Source organism: Octopus bimaculoides, chromosome 9 (genome assembly GCF_001194135.2).
Source record: "Octopus bimaculoides isolate UCB-OBI-ISO-001 chromosome 9, ASM119413v2, whole genome shotgun sequence".
Taxonomy (NCBI): domain Eukaryota; kingdom Metazoa; phylum Mollusca; class Cephalopoda; order Octopoda; family Octopodidae; genus Octopus; species Octopus bimaculoides.
The window spans coordinates 4,451,582-4,468,291 of NC_068989.1; the positions used below are offsets into that span (position 1 = coordinate 4,451,582).

General features: G+C 38.4%; 1 protein-coding gene across 1 annotated transcript in view; it reads right to left on the bottom strand.

The window, feature by feature from the left end:
• Positions 1–38: 38 nt before the first annotated feature.
• LOC106883289 (chitin synthase chs-2) overlaps positions 39–16,710 on the bottom strand; it is an 83,906-nt gene continuing 67,234 nt past the window's right edge. Inside the window, exons 7-11 of the mRNA XM_052970379.1 lie at positions 9,335–9,595; positions 7,678–7,908; positions 4,896–5,107; positions 2,190–2,277; positions 39–1,651 (exon numbers count right to left, since the gene is read on the bottom strand). Coding sequence (XP_052826339.1) covers positions 1,206–1,651; positions 2,190–2,277; positions 4,896–5,107; positions 7,678–7,908; positions 9,335–9,595 — 1,238 coding nt within the window. The 3' untranslated portion in view covers positions 39–1,205. The remainder of the gene's footprint in view (positions 1,652–2,189; positions 2,278–4,895; positions 5,108–7,677; positions 7,909–9,334; positions 9,596–16,710) is intronic.

Genomic DNA, 16,710 nt, shown 5'->3' on the forward strand with positions numbered 1-16,710 from the left:
ATATATATATATATATATATATATATATATATATATACCCTTATACATCTCAATCATTTATATATATATATATATATACACATATATATATAATGTACTGTTCTATGATAGAAGATTCAACAAAAAATTACTCCCCCCGGTGAGAGATAAGTACTATTACTTAAAGGCCACAGTACATGCATTTAAGCGCTTCTGATAGTTTGATATATTTGAGTATTTCTCGACGTATAAAACTATTAGTACACTTAAATGCATGTACTGTGTCCTTTAAATAATAATAGGTATCTCTCTCTCTCTATATATATATATATATTATTAATATTAATATTATAAGGCTCGTCAAAAGACAGAGGACTCGTGAGTAGTAAACGGACGTCCAATTATATGTATATAATGATTATATATTTACATTTTTATATACTTTTTATGATAGAGCTCGAAATAGATAGAGCTATAAATAATAACTTGGGTTAAAAACCCCTGGATTGAGAAAGTCAAAGGCTTTTTGTAGGACTCAAACCCTCATTTCCTCTAAACATGACAGGCTATAGACTATAGAATGTAGATAACTTGAAAAAGGAATTGGACATTCTCCTATCCTCGATTCCAGACGAGCCAACGGTCTCGGTAGGAAATACAGACAAAGGAAACGGTGTCAAACTGCCATACACCTAAAGATACAACCATTAGGTACAAAGCACATGGAAAAGTTAATATGAAATCCCACCCACCTCAGTAGAAACCCGCCATAGAAGAGGTCTGTGGAAAGAGTACAAATTTAAAATGATGCTCCAGCATGATCGCAACTGCATCTCTAAAACGTATAAAAGAATAGCAGAATATGTATAATTTATGTGTTTGCCTGAAAATTGAAGGAAGCATGCGAGAATGTGCTTACAAATTTGGTTTCGTAGTCGTAAGCTCCCGGTGTACTAAAAGGTGTCGTTTTAAAATACCTTATTTGGTCTTCCAACAAATAAAGATCTATAAAATAAATACCTGACTAGAACAAGTAATAATGTTGATGTGATCGACAATAACGCTTGGAGACAGTGCACCAGAATGGGCGCAGCCCAGGGTGTTGCCACTTCGTTTTAGAATAGCTTTTATTTATTTTAAAATTTCGTACCATTTTTTTCCCAAGATATTTTCTTTTGTCTTTTTATCTTTTTTTATATTTTGTTTTATTTGATTTATTTTTCACTTCAGTCTATTATAGCAGCGAGCTTTTCGTCTTTTGCAATTATCCATTCGGGTTGCTTCGAGTGTCTGTTTGATTTGCGTATAAAACGTTCGATAGTGTCTTGGGTTCGATGTATCGTCATTCCAATCAGTTGAACGACGAGCGAAATCCCGAACAGAGAGCCATTGATTAAACCAAATAAATTTAACTTAGACTTTTCGCTTGTAATGTTTGTGAAGAGGTATCCAAGGATGATCATCCAGATCGTATTACACATCAAAAATACGAAAGCACTTTTGACGCGCAACTTCCGGAGTTTTTCAGCGATTTCCGACTTTGGTGCACCCGTCCTTACCTTTGCACCAATAACGAAATCATGTAGAAACTTCCAGAATTTGTATTCGACTTCATCTTCATGCTTATCAAAGAGGTTAAAGCTATGAGTGGAAGAATTCATACTTGCGGAAACTGAAATAAAAGAAAATAAATAAATAAGTAAATAAAAAAGATATTGTGCAGAAGTGGTCTTTAGAAGTTTCATTTCCAGCCACATTGTTTTAGGTTCAGTCCCACTGTGTGGCACCTTGAGTACGTGTTTTCTGTTATACTACTAAAGCATTGGGCCGACCAAAAGTCTTGTGAATAGATTTGGTAGACTGAAAACGAAAGAAGAACGTTGTGTCTGTGTGTGTGTTCCCACCTCCGCTTGACTACAGATGGTTTGTTAACCTCCCCGTAAAGAAAAGTCCTGGTGTCAATGTATTCGACTAAGCCTTACAAGGTGGTGCCCCACCATGGCCGCAGTCTAAAAGGTTAAAGAAATTGAAGAAAGAAAAATATAACAACTAGAAGAAATGAATTATTTCTTCTATTGTGAGTTGCAGCCATTGGATTGAAGCAAAGCCGCCGAGAGAGAGAGCTTCTTATAGTTTCTGTTTGCCTTGTGGCAACATCGTAAAGATGAAATGTGAAAGAATAGGAAGGAAGCAAACATGGATTAACTTACTTTTATCCTTCCTTTTCTTCTTTATCTTCTTTTTTCGACGTTTACGGATTTGGGGGAAACAAACCAGTTTCGGAACGGAAGCTTTGTTCTGCAAATAAATAAATATATAAATAAAAAGTAAAGCCCGTTTTCTTTTTATCTTTTATTTGTTTCAATCATTCGACTGCGGCTATACTGGAGCATTTTTTCAAGGATTTTGTCGAACAGAACAAGTTGATATATTTATTATCGAGTCTTTGGACGAACCAGAAATCACAGGGACGTTACCAAATCCAGTTGTCACACACAGACGCACACACACTCACACACGCACGCGCACACACACACACACACACACACACAACGAGCTTTCATGAGTTTCCTTCTTTTAAATTCCCTCACAAGTGATTGATCAGTCTGGGGCAAAAAGTAGAAGATACTTGCCCAAGGTGTTACGTGGTATCAATGAGCTGTTCTAGAGTCAAACGTATTCCAACCGTGACCTCTTAGTCTGTTAAGGGTCGTCTAATATAAGCATCACTGACATTTTCCCTTACTTTGTTTTTGTTTTATATTTTAAAATGGTAGGATGCAATCTGTAGGGATGTTGGTTACTATTTCTAGCAGGTTGCTTGACTATGTAGAATCTATCGGTGGCTTCATCTGCATCTCTAGATATTTCTTTTCAGAAGCGTAAAGGCAGCAAGCAGCTGTATTTATAGTCTTAGAAATTATGAAACACAATTCTTCAAGGCCCAAAGAAAACAATTCTCAAAGTGAATTGTTTTGTATCGAAATGAGACGACTGGATGCGATTGTTTGGTACGGCTGATTGTACTTTCAGCCTGTTTTTGCGACAGTACTTTTTGACACTGGAGGCAAATTTATGCACACATCCACGCGCAGAAATATTCACATGCAGAGAGAGGAGGGAAGTGGATCAAGGACATTACACATACATGTAAGCTTAATATGATGTTCACGAAGAGAGAGAGAGGAAAGAGAGAAAGAGAGAGAGAGATAAGAGGGAGGGTGGGAGAGAGACGGATTGGACCATTTGATGTCAAATATGTCAGCTCCACATCAGCGATGCCATAAAGGCAGCGCCCAAAAGGCTGAGCCAAAACGCCTCACCCCCAGCTTGTATTGTCGCATTATGTAATATTTAGTGCTCTTTCTCTTGAGTCTAACGGATATTAACTGGTCACTAGAAGTGGCAATGCTGCCAATAAAAGACGTATCACCGAAAATGCATTCTGAGACTCATGTATACGTATTGAAACGCATGCACCACCCGAGCGTCAAACTAATACGCTTGCTTGTTGTTCATACACGAATGTAACAATGTTGACCCTTTTTGAAATACAGGTACAACTCATTTTGCTAGCAGAGTAAAATAAGATACAGCAATATGAAATAAGTTTCTTGCTCAAGGACACAACGTAACTGCCGGAATCAAACTCATGACCTTACATTCTTGAGCCGAATACTTAACCACTTGTCGACTCGACCACACGGAATAGTAGGGTCAGTTGGGCACCGCCTGTGGAAATGACATATTGTACTGCGTGGAAGTCGTGCCGGACGCTCCAATACCAACATTTCAGAGATTTAGAGTGTCAATCTGAGTGTTTGCCGTGTACTCAAAACATGTACTGAGAGTGATAAAAATCAAACATCCAATCACCATCATGGTATTTGGTGTGATCACTAGTGATGGTGATGTTATGCCTCAATTAATCTTCCCACACGGACTCACACAACATGGAGGAAATAGTGCTGCCCTGGAGCAAGAGGGTGGCTGCTGGAAGACCTTATATCTGGCAACAGGACTCCGCACCATGCCACACTAAAACGAAGACCCAGTCATGACCGTCAATCGATTTCTGCGACCACGTCACCCCTAACATCTGGCCACCTAACTCCCCAGACTGCAACCCCCTTGATTATTATGTGTGGGGTGCAGTTGGGCGAGAGACCAACAAACCTTCTTGTAACACCAAAGATGAACTGAAGGCAAGGATTTACCAACTTAAACAAGGAGAATGTCCAGAAGGGTTGCAGGAGATTCTGAAATCTGGAGGCGGTGGTTGAAGCCAACAGTGATTTTATTGAATGTCTTTACTCTTTAGTATATCAAGAAATTTTTATGTAATTTTGGCAAGTATATGTTAAAGTTAGACGTCAGTGTTATTTCCATTTTTGCGTAATTTAGACGATAATTCATTCACCAGTATATATGCGCGCGCGCGTACGCGGGCGTGTGTGTGTTTTCACTTTCACCTACCACCGCTTGTTAACCGGTGTTGGTTTCTTTTTGTCCCCGTCTCTTCGGCCATGATAGAATAAATACCAAATTTAATAAGTAATAGGGTGGAACTACAAGTAAAACATTTCCAGACTGATGCCCCTGCATGGTAGCAGTACAATGACTGAGATAATTTAAACATTGGTTTGCAAATTTTGGCACAAGGCCAGCAACTTGGGGGAGGGTGTAAGTAGATTACATCGACCCCAGTGCATAACTGGTACTTATTTTATCGACTCAGAAATGGATGAAATGCAAAGTCAGCCTTGACGGAATTTGAACTCACAACATAAAGACGATCGAATGTTGCTAAGCATTTTTCCCGGCATGCTTACCACTCTGCCAGCTCGCCACTAATGAGACAAGTAAAAGATGAAACTCTCGAAACATTTCGAACGATTTCAAATAAATATACTCACGCCATCCCTTGTCCCCCAGCTTTGATCTACAATGTTGCTGATGGCATATGCTGGAATCAAAATATTCATGGTTGGAACCATGAACATGGAGAAAAATCCAAGACATATCATCCAGCACTCGTGTGGATGTAAAATGGCGGCATAGACAACACAGATCGGGAGTACGATTAACATATAATCATCTTCAAACTCCAGGGTGCCCTCTTTCTCGTCTGCAAAAGACAGAAATCAATATTTAGTTGTTGTTGTTGGTATTATTATTATTATTATTATTATTATTATTTCCTCCGTAAGTTTCCTGAGTATAACTTATTATTATTACCCTCACCTTTGAAATTATTTTGAATGGTGAATTTGTTAACTTTGGCTTGTGAGGATAAACTATTTATTTCTGTTACTAAATTTTCTGAAACCAATTTCACATTCCATGTCTACCCTTGGGATCGATCGGGTGCTGGACAAGGATTCTGCATTATTTTTCCGTTTTTTTTTTGTTTTCTTTTTTTTACTTAATTTTTGAGACCCTAACCCTAATTTTAATATTCTCGTTTGTGAAAACAGTCGAGTTTATTTCAGATATTCCCATTTTAAAAATCATCTCTGACTAATCGTTGAGAGGACGTTGGTGTTACCTTGGCGGAGGTTTACACTGTCTGAGTACTCTCATTATTATTATTATTATTATTATTATTTAGGCAGCGAGCTGAGAGAATTGTTAGTGCGCTGGACGAAATGCTTAGCGTTATTACGCCTGTTGCTACATTCTGAGTTGAAATTCCACCGAGGTCGACTTTGCCTTTCATCCTTTCGGGGTCGATAAAATAAGTACCAGTTGAACACTAGGGTCGATGTAATCGACTAGCCCCCTTCCCTAAAACTTTCAAAGCCTTGTGCCTAGAGTAGAAATTTTTATTATTATTGAAATGGTGAGCTAGCAGAATCGTCAGTTCCTGAGATCGTCAGCGATATTTGTTGCTCTTATTCGCGCTCTGAGTTCAAATCCCGACATAGCCTTTCATCTTGGGTCAATTTACTCAGGTTGCTCCCTCCCCACGAAGCTCCTGGCCTTGAACTCTGCAACTTATCGGCGTCCGGCTCAGGAAGAACGCTGTTATCTTTGTAGAAACTACCATGGAAACTGAGTAACTGGTCTTATGAGACGTCGAGCTCGAGCTATCAGAAATAGCAGTCAAATCTCATTTTAAAAAATCAAACCTTACTATATTAGAAAACTTCATTTCGGCTACAGTAGGACATATATGGTACAGGTAGAACACTGAATTTCCAAAAGCTCTTATAATGTGCACAAAATTAAGACCAGGCACTTCAAATACTGCCGCCAGATTAGTTTACTAAGCGACCCTTTTTCACAGTACAGAATTAATAAAGTTGTGTGCAGGCGCATGGCTGAGTTAGAGTAATGGCAACAAGGCTGTAAGGTGATGGGTTCGATATCCGGTGATGTATTGTGTTCTTGTGCAAAACACTTCATTCCACGTTGCCCCAATTCACTCAGCTGACAAAAATGGGTAGTATTTGTACTTCATAGAGCCGGCCTCGTCACATTGTGTCACACTGAATCTTCTTGAGAACTACGTCAAGGGTACACGTGTCCGTGGAGTGCTCAGCCACTTACAGATTAATTTCTTGAACAGGTCATTCTGTTAATCGGCTCAACTGGGACCCTCGACGTCGTAACCGACAGAGTACCTGTCTAGTTTATACTAATGTAGAAATTACTGTATTTCTGCAGAACATAAATTCTTTTCTACTCTAGGCACAAGGCCTGAAATTTTGGGGGAGGGGGCCAGTCGGTAAGATCGATCCCAGTACGCATCTGGTACTTAATTTATCGACCTCGAAAGGATGAAAGGCAAAGTCGATCTGGGTGGAATTTGAACTCAGAACGTAAAGACAGACGAAATACCGTTAAGCATTTCGCCTGGCGTGCTAACGTTTCTTATTTCTTTATTGCCCACAAGGGGCTAAACATAGAGGGGACAAACAAGGACAGACAAAGGGATTAAGTCGATTACATCGACCCTAGTGCGTAATTGGTACTTAATTTTTCGACATCGAAAGGGTAAAAGGCAAAGTCGACCTCGGCTGAATTTGAACTTAGAACGTAACGGCAGACGAAATACCACTAAGCATTTCGCCCGGCGTGCTAACGTTTCTGCCAGCTCGCCACCTTCTACAGAACATAAATTACAGTAAATAGACATTGCAAACACTAAAGTTCACGTTTGAGGTTACTGGCAATGCCAAACTATAGCCACAAATAACGGCATTTTTCTCTAATGTTTGCACTTATGGTTTTTTAGCACTCTGTTTTTGAAGCTGGGGCATCAGTGAGTTATTTGAAACTGTTCTACATTGATTCCAATTTGCTGGAAATAATTGGTTCTGTGCATGGAGGAGAAATTTATCCATTCCATACTTATCTCAAGAGCCATTGCAAAAAAATATAAAAGTTGCTGATTAATTGAGACAAATAATGAAATAACATGCGACACCCAACCATAACACTATTCTATTATAGCATGTTTGTAGTGATAAAAAAAAATATAAATTTTGGTTTTGCTTTAAATCAAGAATTAATTTAGAATCGGGTTGAATTTGGAGTTGTGTGGTCCATGCTTCATCAAAGTGTAGCAACAAGGTAAGCAATAGGGAATCACCAAAGCAATGAATAGACTCAACGGTAACTAACCAATAAGTCTACACTCACAAGAGAGAGACAGAGAGACAGACAAAGAGACACATATAAGTTACAACTGACCTTTGATAATGTCTTTGACAACTAAGACGGTAATACCTATGAAGACGCATGAAATGGCAATGCCAAATAACAATATTAAGACGGTTGTGATATAGGCTTGAGTCTTCGTCGAAACAAACATACAGCTGATCATATAACCTAAAAGTGTCATACAAACTAAGACTGTAGGCGCCACAAATGTAATTTCGAATAGCAAGTCTAACCCAGCTGTAATTAGCATTATGGTGGAACCTGCAAAGAAATAAGAAAGACAAATTTAATATATGTAATTGTGTGGCATGGAATTTTACTGACAATTGTCTGCAATTTAGAGTAGAAAATAATATTATTATTGTTCAGACGTTGATAAAGTAGGTTCATATGAACTGATAATGTGCGTAGATGAGGAATTATCTATGGGTATACGGAATGCCATGAAACACACATCAAGAGCCTGAGGGACGGATGTCAACTTGCAAAGTAGAGTGGATTTAATGGTAAAACAACACCATTAATTATTGGTTCATCTGCCGGTTTTATGCTCCAAAATAATGTATAACAAATTTCAGCTTTTAATTCACTTGTGTCTGGAAGTCTGGCTTCACTTAGAATAGCAGCATCAATATTATGTGAGTCGATTACCTTTGAAATTAGTGATGTTTTTCATGTTTGTTGTCTTGTAAAGTACTTACATTCCAACAACGAAAGATTAACATGTTTCTTTTATTTTCCTTATCTTTATTTCGACTGCAATAAACTGGATGGCTAGACATTTGCAGTTAATGCCAAGTTTATTGAAGGCGACACATTTCTTAGAATTCCTTTTCTCCGATATTGTAGAAGCAGTGATACAACTAGATAAGACTGCTTGCCACACGACTCTTGCAGGTGCTTTCGAATTCTACAGTGCGATGACTATCACGCTCTGTGCTGCCTGTGTGTGGGACTCTGGCTAGGAAGTTCCAGCAACACCCTTTGCCAGTTCCCGTCACCATATTCCATCGCTATAAGGCTTTTAACTTCAAACTATTTCGGCAATGAATTTGTTTTAAGCGGTACAGGCGTGTGTGTGTGTGTGTGTGTTTCGTCCAAATAACCTAAATTCTGGTTCGTATTAATATCACGTGAGGGCAAAGCTATCTGTATGCAGAGCTGGTGGCTCGAGAGCGCTAAAGGTAGAATTTGCACAGGTTTCCGTAACAGATGAAGCCTTCACACCTTCCTGCTTTCATGACGATCGTTTCTATACAATGTCTATCAACCTGATACCATAAGACTTTAGACTGAAGTTCTATTCAAACCAAACCCTGAAACAGAAAAGATTCGAATGGGAGGTTTGACAATAGGCTACTCAAATGGGTCAGGTCATTTAAATATCTTGGAAGCACAGAAAATTCTAAGAGTAGTCTTGTTGACAAAGTCAATGTTAGAATATTTAAAGCTACAAGTGCTTTTGAAAAACTTTCGTATCGTTTGAGGAATGAACCGGGTGCCAGTCTGAAAACTAAAACAAGTGCATACAAATCTTGTATTTTGAGCACACTTTTGTATAGGACAGAAGCATGGACTTAGAAATAATAAGAACTTTTGTAGTTCTCTTCGAATAAAACTATTCGAGGCGATGCCCCAGCATGGCCGCAGTCCAATGACTGAAGCAAGTAAAAGAAGATATATTTACCTGGAGAGATGATAACAATAAGGAACAACTGAACAAGGTAGAGGATGTAAATGACTGTAAAACAGGCATTGTGTCGCACCAGTTTGGGAAGATAACTCAAAACTAAGAATGTATTGGCCAAATCAGATAAAATCCAGCGTCGTCGTTGTTTTAAGAACTCGTCCATTGTAGAAGGACAGAAAGTGGTGTTGAAGGCGTACGTACAATATTTTAATTTCCAGCCTCTCATCATCATAAGAGTACACAACCATCGATCCTCGCCTTAAAAAGTAAAGAAGAAACAATGGAAAAAATATGAAAATGAAATAAAAGAAATAAAGAGATTTGGAGAAAATTATTACCTTTTGTCTGTCCTGTATATCACTTGTGATCATGGACATATTTCTCCAGCGTCCATGTATCGTATATGATACACGTGCTCAATCCTTTTTTAACTACCAGAGAAACTTGGGACTTATGAAAGAAGACTTTATAAGAAAACGCCCCTTAACCGTTCCAACTTCCGCAGCAGTGGCTCGAGAGCCAGCACGTACAGAAGAGGTGACAAGTGGCAGGCTTGATGGGCCGAGTGTGCGATGCTAAATGGTTTCGAGCTGTTTCTGCAGCGCATTGCAGTGATCTAGCCCCTGAAAACGAGCCCGAAACGTTAAATAGATATTGCCGAGTAGTTAAGCACACCAAAAGGGAGTGTAATTGCACAGAAATATTATCACCGTGATCTAAACCATGTTAGCAGAATATTTGACTGAACAGGCATTAACCAGCAGAAATGCTTAATTAAACACTTAAAAAATACAGATCTCCAACTTTGTGTGTCTTTCCAGTATGGCGGCCATAATAATAATAATAATAATAATAATAATAATAATAATAATAATAATAATAATAATAATAGAAATGTGGAACCTCAAGACCAAAACAATATCTGTTGTCATAGGTTCCCTAAGAATGATAGCAAAAGGAGTTGATTGCTACATTTCTCAGATACCAGGAAATCCAAAAATGGAAAAAATTCAAAAAATAGTGCTCATTTGAACTATTCATATCCTACGTAAGATATTGTCTATGTAATCCCCAAAGCATTTTAATCTGTAAACAGTGTCAAAATATTTTTAAATGTACATGATAGCAAACACCTTTTACTATCATCTTAACATCACACAATAATCTTATAATCAAATGACTTTTAAAACAAACTTCTAATTTACTTATGTTTTGACAGACATTCTCTAGAACAATGCTCTGGCACCCGAGTCATAACACCAACTTGAAGTTCCAACTTGTCTCTTGACGATACTTGGAGTTAACTTGTACAGATACAAAGCAAAAGCCAAACATAATAATAATAGGGCTACAGCAAATATTCTGCTCAATACCACAGATTTGCTTGTCAGTTGTTTGACCTTAACCAGTTGAGCATGTCTCTTGGTGGCTGACGATATGAGCATCTCTGATCATTAGCAGAAGTAGTGGAGGAGCAATATAGCCATGTGTTGAGAGGAATTCTTTGGAGTTTGAATAAGTCACCTTTGGAAACATGGGTGTTTTGCTCAACATCCTTAAACAAACCTTATTCAGAGACCTTTTGAGCGGGATGGGCTACTCGACCTGAAGAAATTTCTAACTGGGCCCCACCTGCGAGGTCATGCGCTGTTTATCTTGATATGAGATCACCATGTCGCGCACATGTGGTTGTTATGAATGTGCCTGGTGTACCCTTATCAGACGGGTAGTCATGATGGGTATAATGGGCTTCGTATATTTTACCCCAGTGTCACTTTGATGGCATGCACTGCTCTCTCACTCAATAATAATAATAATAATAATAACAATAATATCAATAAATAATAAATGATAATAATAATAATCTTTTTAGGCACAAGGCTAGGAAATTTGAAGAGAGTATTAAACGAATTATCGACCCTGGAAGTGAAGTTGACCATGATGTTGTTTGAACTCAGAAGCATAAAAGCCAGAATATACGCTATCTCAATGAGAGCGGAAACATATTAAACAATAAATGAGTGAACCAACTAATATACATAGAATGAAATAACGAAATAATTGGCGCCGTACCTGTGTCTTTGACAAATACATCCATCGATTCTGTACTTGCTTGAGAATATTCATCCAATAATTGATAGATCGCAGCGATTCTATATAGACTGAAACATCCTGGGCAACACATCACCGAACCAATAATATTCTGAGCACTCTTTGTCATCCAGAAATCTTTAAAAAAAAAACAACTTTTTAAGTAAAAATGAAAAACGAAATATATTGTGTATATGAAAAACGGAAGTTAAACTTTCGAGATGTGAAGGCGCATGGCCTCTGAGCTGGATCGTTGTACTCACAGTCGCAAGTTATTTCCAGATATTTGAGACGTAAAACACTTCGTATATTTCAGACATTAAAATTTCAGTGAAGTTTGACAACCCTTTCGAAGACAACGAAATACAGGCCCGATGATTATATATATATACAATCATCTGCCATATCCAGTCTTTTATCGGCAAGATCAAATCGAACTATGACGTATGGTATTTAAAATAGTTACTATCAGATTATTTATACAGGATATTAAGTGATACTTAAACAGCAGTAGAGACAAAAAACAAGAACCAACCTTTAGCGTATTCAAACATTTGGAACCATACAATTGGGTGATTCCTCTCGCCTATGGGATGTGTCCGGCCACAAGCACCACCGAGGCGAAGATCACCATTACAAGTGTTCAATAAATCAAGCACACCATCGTCACTGAACTTCATGTCGGAATCTGTTGCTAGGATATAGGTCCGGTTGTCGAATTCTTCAGGATTCGGAAGGAACGGCGACTTCATGTTCACTTCGGTATCCTTTATTAAATTTCCACTGATGGTATTAATAGGTATCCTTTCTACTTCCGGGTTAAAATGAACACTGACGTCATTGGGACCCATCTTAGTTATTGTACTTGAGGCCCATGAAGTGCCAGAATCTCCAAGGCCATGCATGTATGTAGGGTTCATCGCTGAATGGTGGTTCGCCGATAATCTACCGTTCATCTTGGGGACACCCAAGCCATTCGGATGGAAATATACGCTAGAGGCTGAATATAGGCTTTTACTTAGATTTTTCTCATCCGACCAGTATGACATCTCATCCTCGCTGGAAAATGCCGAACAATCGCTATATTGACTCAGCATTGAACTTCTGTAGTTACCTAGTATTCCTGTTTGGTTGTACAATGAATCTACACCATAGAATTTCCTTTCATCGACACAATACCGGGCGTTGAATGGCGTCGATTCCATTTCGCAGCGTTTCAGTCTTTTTTCTATCCAATTGTAAGCTTTTTTCACCCGGCAACTCATTATGTAGTTCATATATAACACCTTTAAAGATCGAGAAGAAATTACACATTATACATATACATATTCACACGCATATTCACACACACACACATGTTTGTGTTTGTGTGTCCGAATATAGCAAAGAGAGAGAGAGAGAGATATGTGCGTGTGTGTGTGTGTGTGTGTGCGTGTGAGTGGGCCGGCGTGTGTGTGTATCTGTGTGTGTATCTGTGTGTGTATCTGTGTGCGTGTCTATGTGAACAATGATATCTCGTGTTGGAATGGAGATTATTGTCAATGGAATTAGTCACAGTCACTTGTATCGTTAATGATTCTTTCTTTAAAAGGACAAAAGCGTAAAGTCGCCTCCATGAGATCCGATGTCAGAATAAAGAACAACTGAGATTATAAACAGTTTTTTTTTTCCTTTTCTTCTGCACAATTTTATACAGAAAACCCAGAACACATCGATTAAATCCCTATTTTTACAAGCCAGTAATTATTAGGGAAAGGAACATATCAATTCGTTGATCCCATTACTTAACTATTACCTCATAACATCGACCCCAACAGGATAAATGGCGAAGTTAACTTTGACGAAATTTGAACTCAGAACGTAATGAATCGGCAGAAACATCGCTATGCATTTTTTCACACGTTTTAACAATTCTGCCAGTTTGCCTCTTAAAAGGTTTCAAATTTTGGTGCAAAGCCACTAATATTTCGAAGGAAGGGGACGTGTCAATTACATCGACACGTGTATCATATATGATGCATGAATGCCAGAGAAATATACCCGGCATATAACATGTGATAAGAGTTAAAAAAAAATCTTGGGGTAAAGCAATAAGAGCTAAATCACTCATGGACATACTACGATCTTTAAAAGGATGGTAACATTGGAAACACATATACAAGCGCGCGCACAAAGTACAACCTGGATGTAGTCGAATCATGAAATCATAGCCTACTGTATTAAGACATTGGATAATGTATCCTAGATAGACTTGTTAGCACTCCGTCGCTTACGACGTCGAAGGTTCCAGTTGATCCGATCAATGGAACAGCCTGCTCATGAAATTAACGTGCAAGTGGCTGAGCACTCCACAGACACGTGTACCCTTAACGTAGTTCTCGGGGATATTCAGCGTGACATAGTGTGACAAGGCTGACCCTTTGAATTACAGGCACAACAGAAACAGGAAGTAAGAGTGAGAGAAAGTTGTGGTGAAAGAGTACAGCAGGGTTCGACACCATCCCCTGCCGGAGTCTCGTGGAGCTTTAGATGTTTTCGATCAATAAACACTCACAACGCCCAGTCTGGGAATCGAACCCGCGATCCTATGACCGCGAGTCCGCTGCTCTAACCACTGGGCCATTGCGCCTCCACTCTAGATAGACTATATATGAATAAAACTGGCCATGATGGTCATATTTGGAACAACCTAGTTTATAGTTTTGCTCAGTCAGATCTCTTGGCTCTAAATAATAACAAGGGGTTTCTGGATACATTATGTATAAAAAAAAGTAGACAAGAGTTGATAAAGCTTTGATCCTGTCTGTATTTTTTTTCAATCAGAGTTGGTCAACGGCTAACAACAAAAAGCAAATGATTTTAGCTTAAATTTTAGAAAGAATTGCAAGACAGATTCTTGAAATAGAGTCAACTGGCAGAAAACCTAAGAGTGGACTAAGACCAAGGTGATTAGATAATAGCTATAGTCTCTGTTGGTCATGCTTGTGAATCCATGTGGAAAGTGTAATGATGATGGCTTCTGATAGGGACCATATAGAGGAGGTGCCTGAGGATTCTACCCACACAACTCAACACTGAATCGCAGGCAGAGAAAATGGTTGATGGATTAATTGGCATCAGCGACACAACAACATATGTAAAATATAAGATCCACACATTAGTTTTATGATGTAAAAGCAGGTCAGATTTCTCTAATGTAGTCTTTCAAACGTAAAAAGCGTGAGGTTGGTCATAAATTCGAGTGCCTTCCATCATAATTTTATCCTTTCAAGGTCAACTCAGTCTAAACAGCAACAACAGCCCATGTATTGAGACCCACTGTTATTGTTAGCATAGAGCTTACAGAAGATTGGGAAGACAGTGAGTAATTCATCGAATCTGAACATGAATATGTACACACACACACACACACACACACACACACACACACACACACACACACACACACACACACACACACACACACACACACACACACACACACACACACACACACATCTATCTATCTATCTATAAGTATATATAAATAGAAACATACACGTACACATACATAAATACATGCATACACACACACATATTTATGTATTAAACTTACCTGACTCCATCGTTTTTTCGGTTTCACTTTTTGAGAGTCTTTCAGGTGCAGAAAAAACGGAATGCCACCATTTAAGATCCATTGCAGCTGCAATCCGTAAGGCATTTGATTTGCATATGCTTCTGTACGAGCAATATTCAGTTGGTTTTGAAGTAACGACAGAAGCTGCAGAGCAAACTCTCCAAGCTCGTTCCCTTTACAACCATTATCAAGAATCACGTGGGACTCCATATAGACATGAGACAGTTTTTTCGACAAGGATAATCTGGAATTCACAGAAGAGATTTAATGAAAAAAAAAGATGCAACTGTAAATTTAGTTTCTCATTACAATCTCAATTCTTATAATTCTTCGTTTCTGTATTTGGTTTCCAAGAGTCTTGGTGTGAACTCAAGTACTGAAACAAATTTCATTGTATCACAGGAGGTGGGTCGTTATGTCAATAACAAACACACGCACAGTTCGATTTCACTTCTTTATTATTCCTTAATTGATTAGCTATTTAACTAATTGATTGCTCGATCAATCGTTCAGTCAGTGAAACCTTTCATCGACATTTGCTACTAAAAGACATACAGACAAACAAATCTGAAATGGACTTCAAACAGACAGGAAATGTCATTCATGAGGTCACAAATAGCGACAAAAGGACTTTGCCAAACCTAGTTGATTGACTGATTAACTTAACAATTAATCAAACAATCAGTTAGTTAATTGATTAAGTAATCAACCAATTGACAAATAAATAGAGAAGTGAAATAGAACCAGTCGCCTTTATGGCATATTGACAATGCAGAACCAAGTGCAGCTCTATGCATTGGTCACATGTTTTTTTTCTATTATTCTAGTGTAATGAAAATATTCTATGTAATCTTTGTGAAGTGCATAGCAGTGTGCAGTGTCAGAATGTATTGGCATAATTATTCTCCCGATATTTAACAAAACCTGTTTCATCTCACGACTTCACATCAAGAATCTTGCAAGCCAAGTACAAAAACGAAATACCCTGTTTAACATTTCTTAAAAGAATGCTATTGCGATCAACACTAACTTTGACCTTTCTCTCATAACAAACCATCCAGTGTTGTAAATATTTTTTGTGAACGTTAAAATAGTACAAATGCAACATTACATATCTTGATTAATTACATGAAGCTCTTTAAATTGTAACCTGAATACGACTGTTTACTCCATATATATATATATATATATATATATATATATAATTTATTTATGCGCCCTTTTAAAGCCTAGCCAGGCTCATGGGCCTGGTTTCCCGGTTTCTATGGCGTATGTGTTCACCCCAGCTGGACGGGACCCCAATCCATCGCAGCGTTACTCAAGAAACAGTGAGTGGAAGTTGCGGTGAAAGAGTGGAAAAGAGGTCGACACCACTCCCTGCCGGAGCCCCGTGGAGTTTAGGTGTTTTCGCTCAATATACACACACAAAGCCCGGTCTGGGAATCGAAACCGCGATCCTCCGACCGCGAGTCCACTGCTCTAATCACCGGGCCATTGCGCCTCCACACACGCACATTTTATACATAACAACTTTTTGCAAGCAAATTCTATAAGAGATGCAATAATTTATTAGGAAGAATAACTTAGGAATATGGATTTCCGCAATGCACCATATCATATCTTTTCTTTGAATTTTACCACCCGAGAAGGTTATATATATATATAT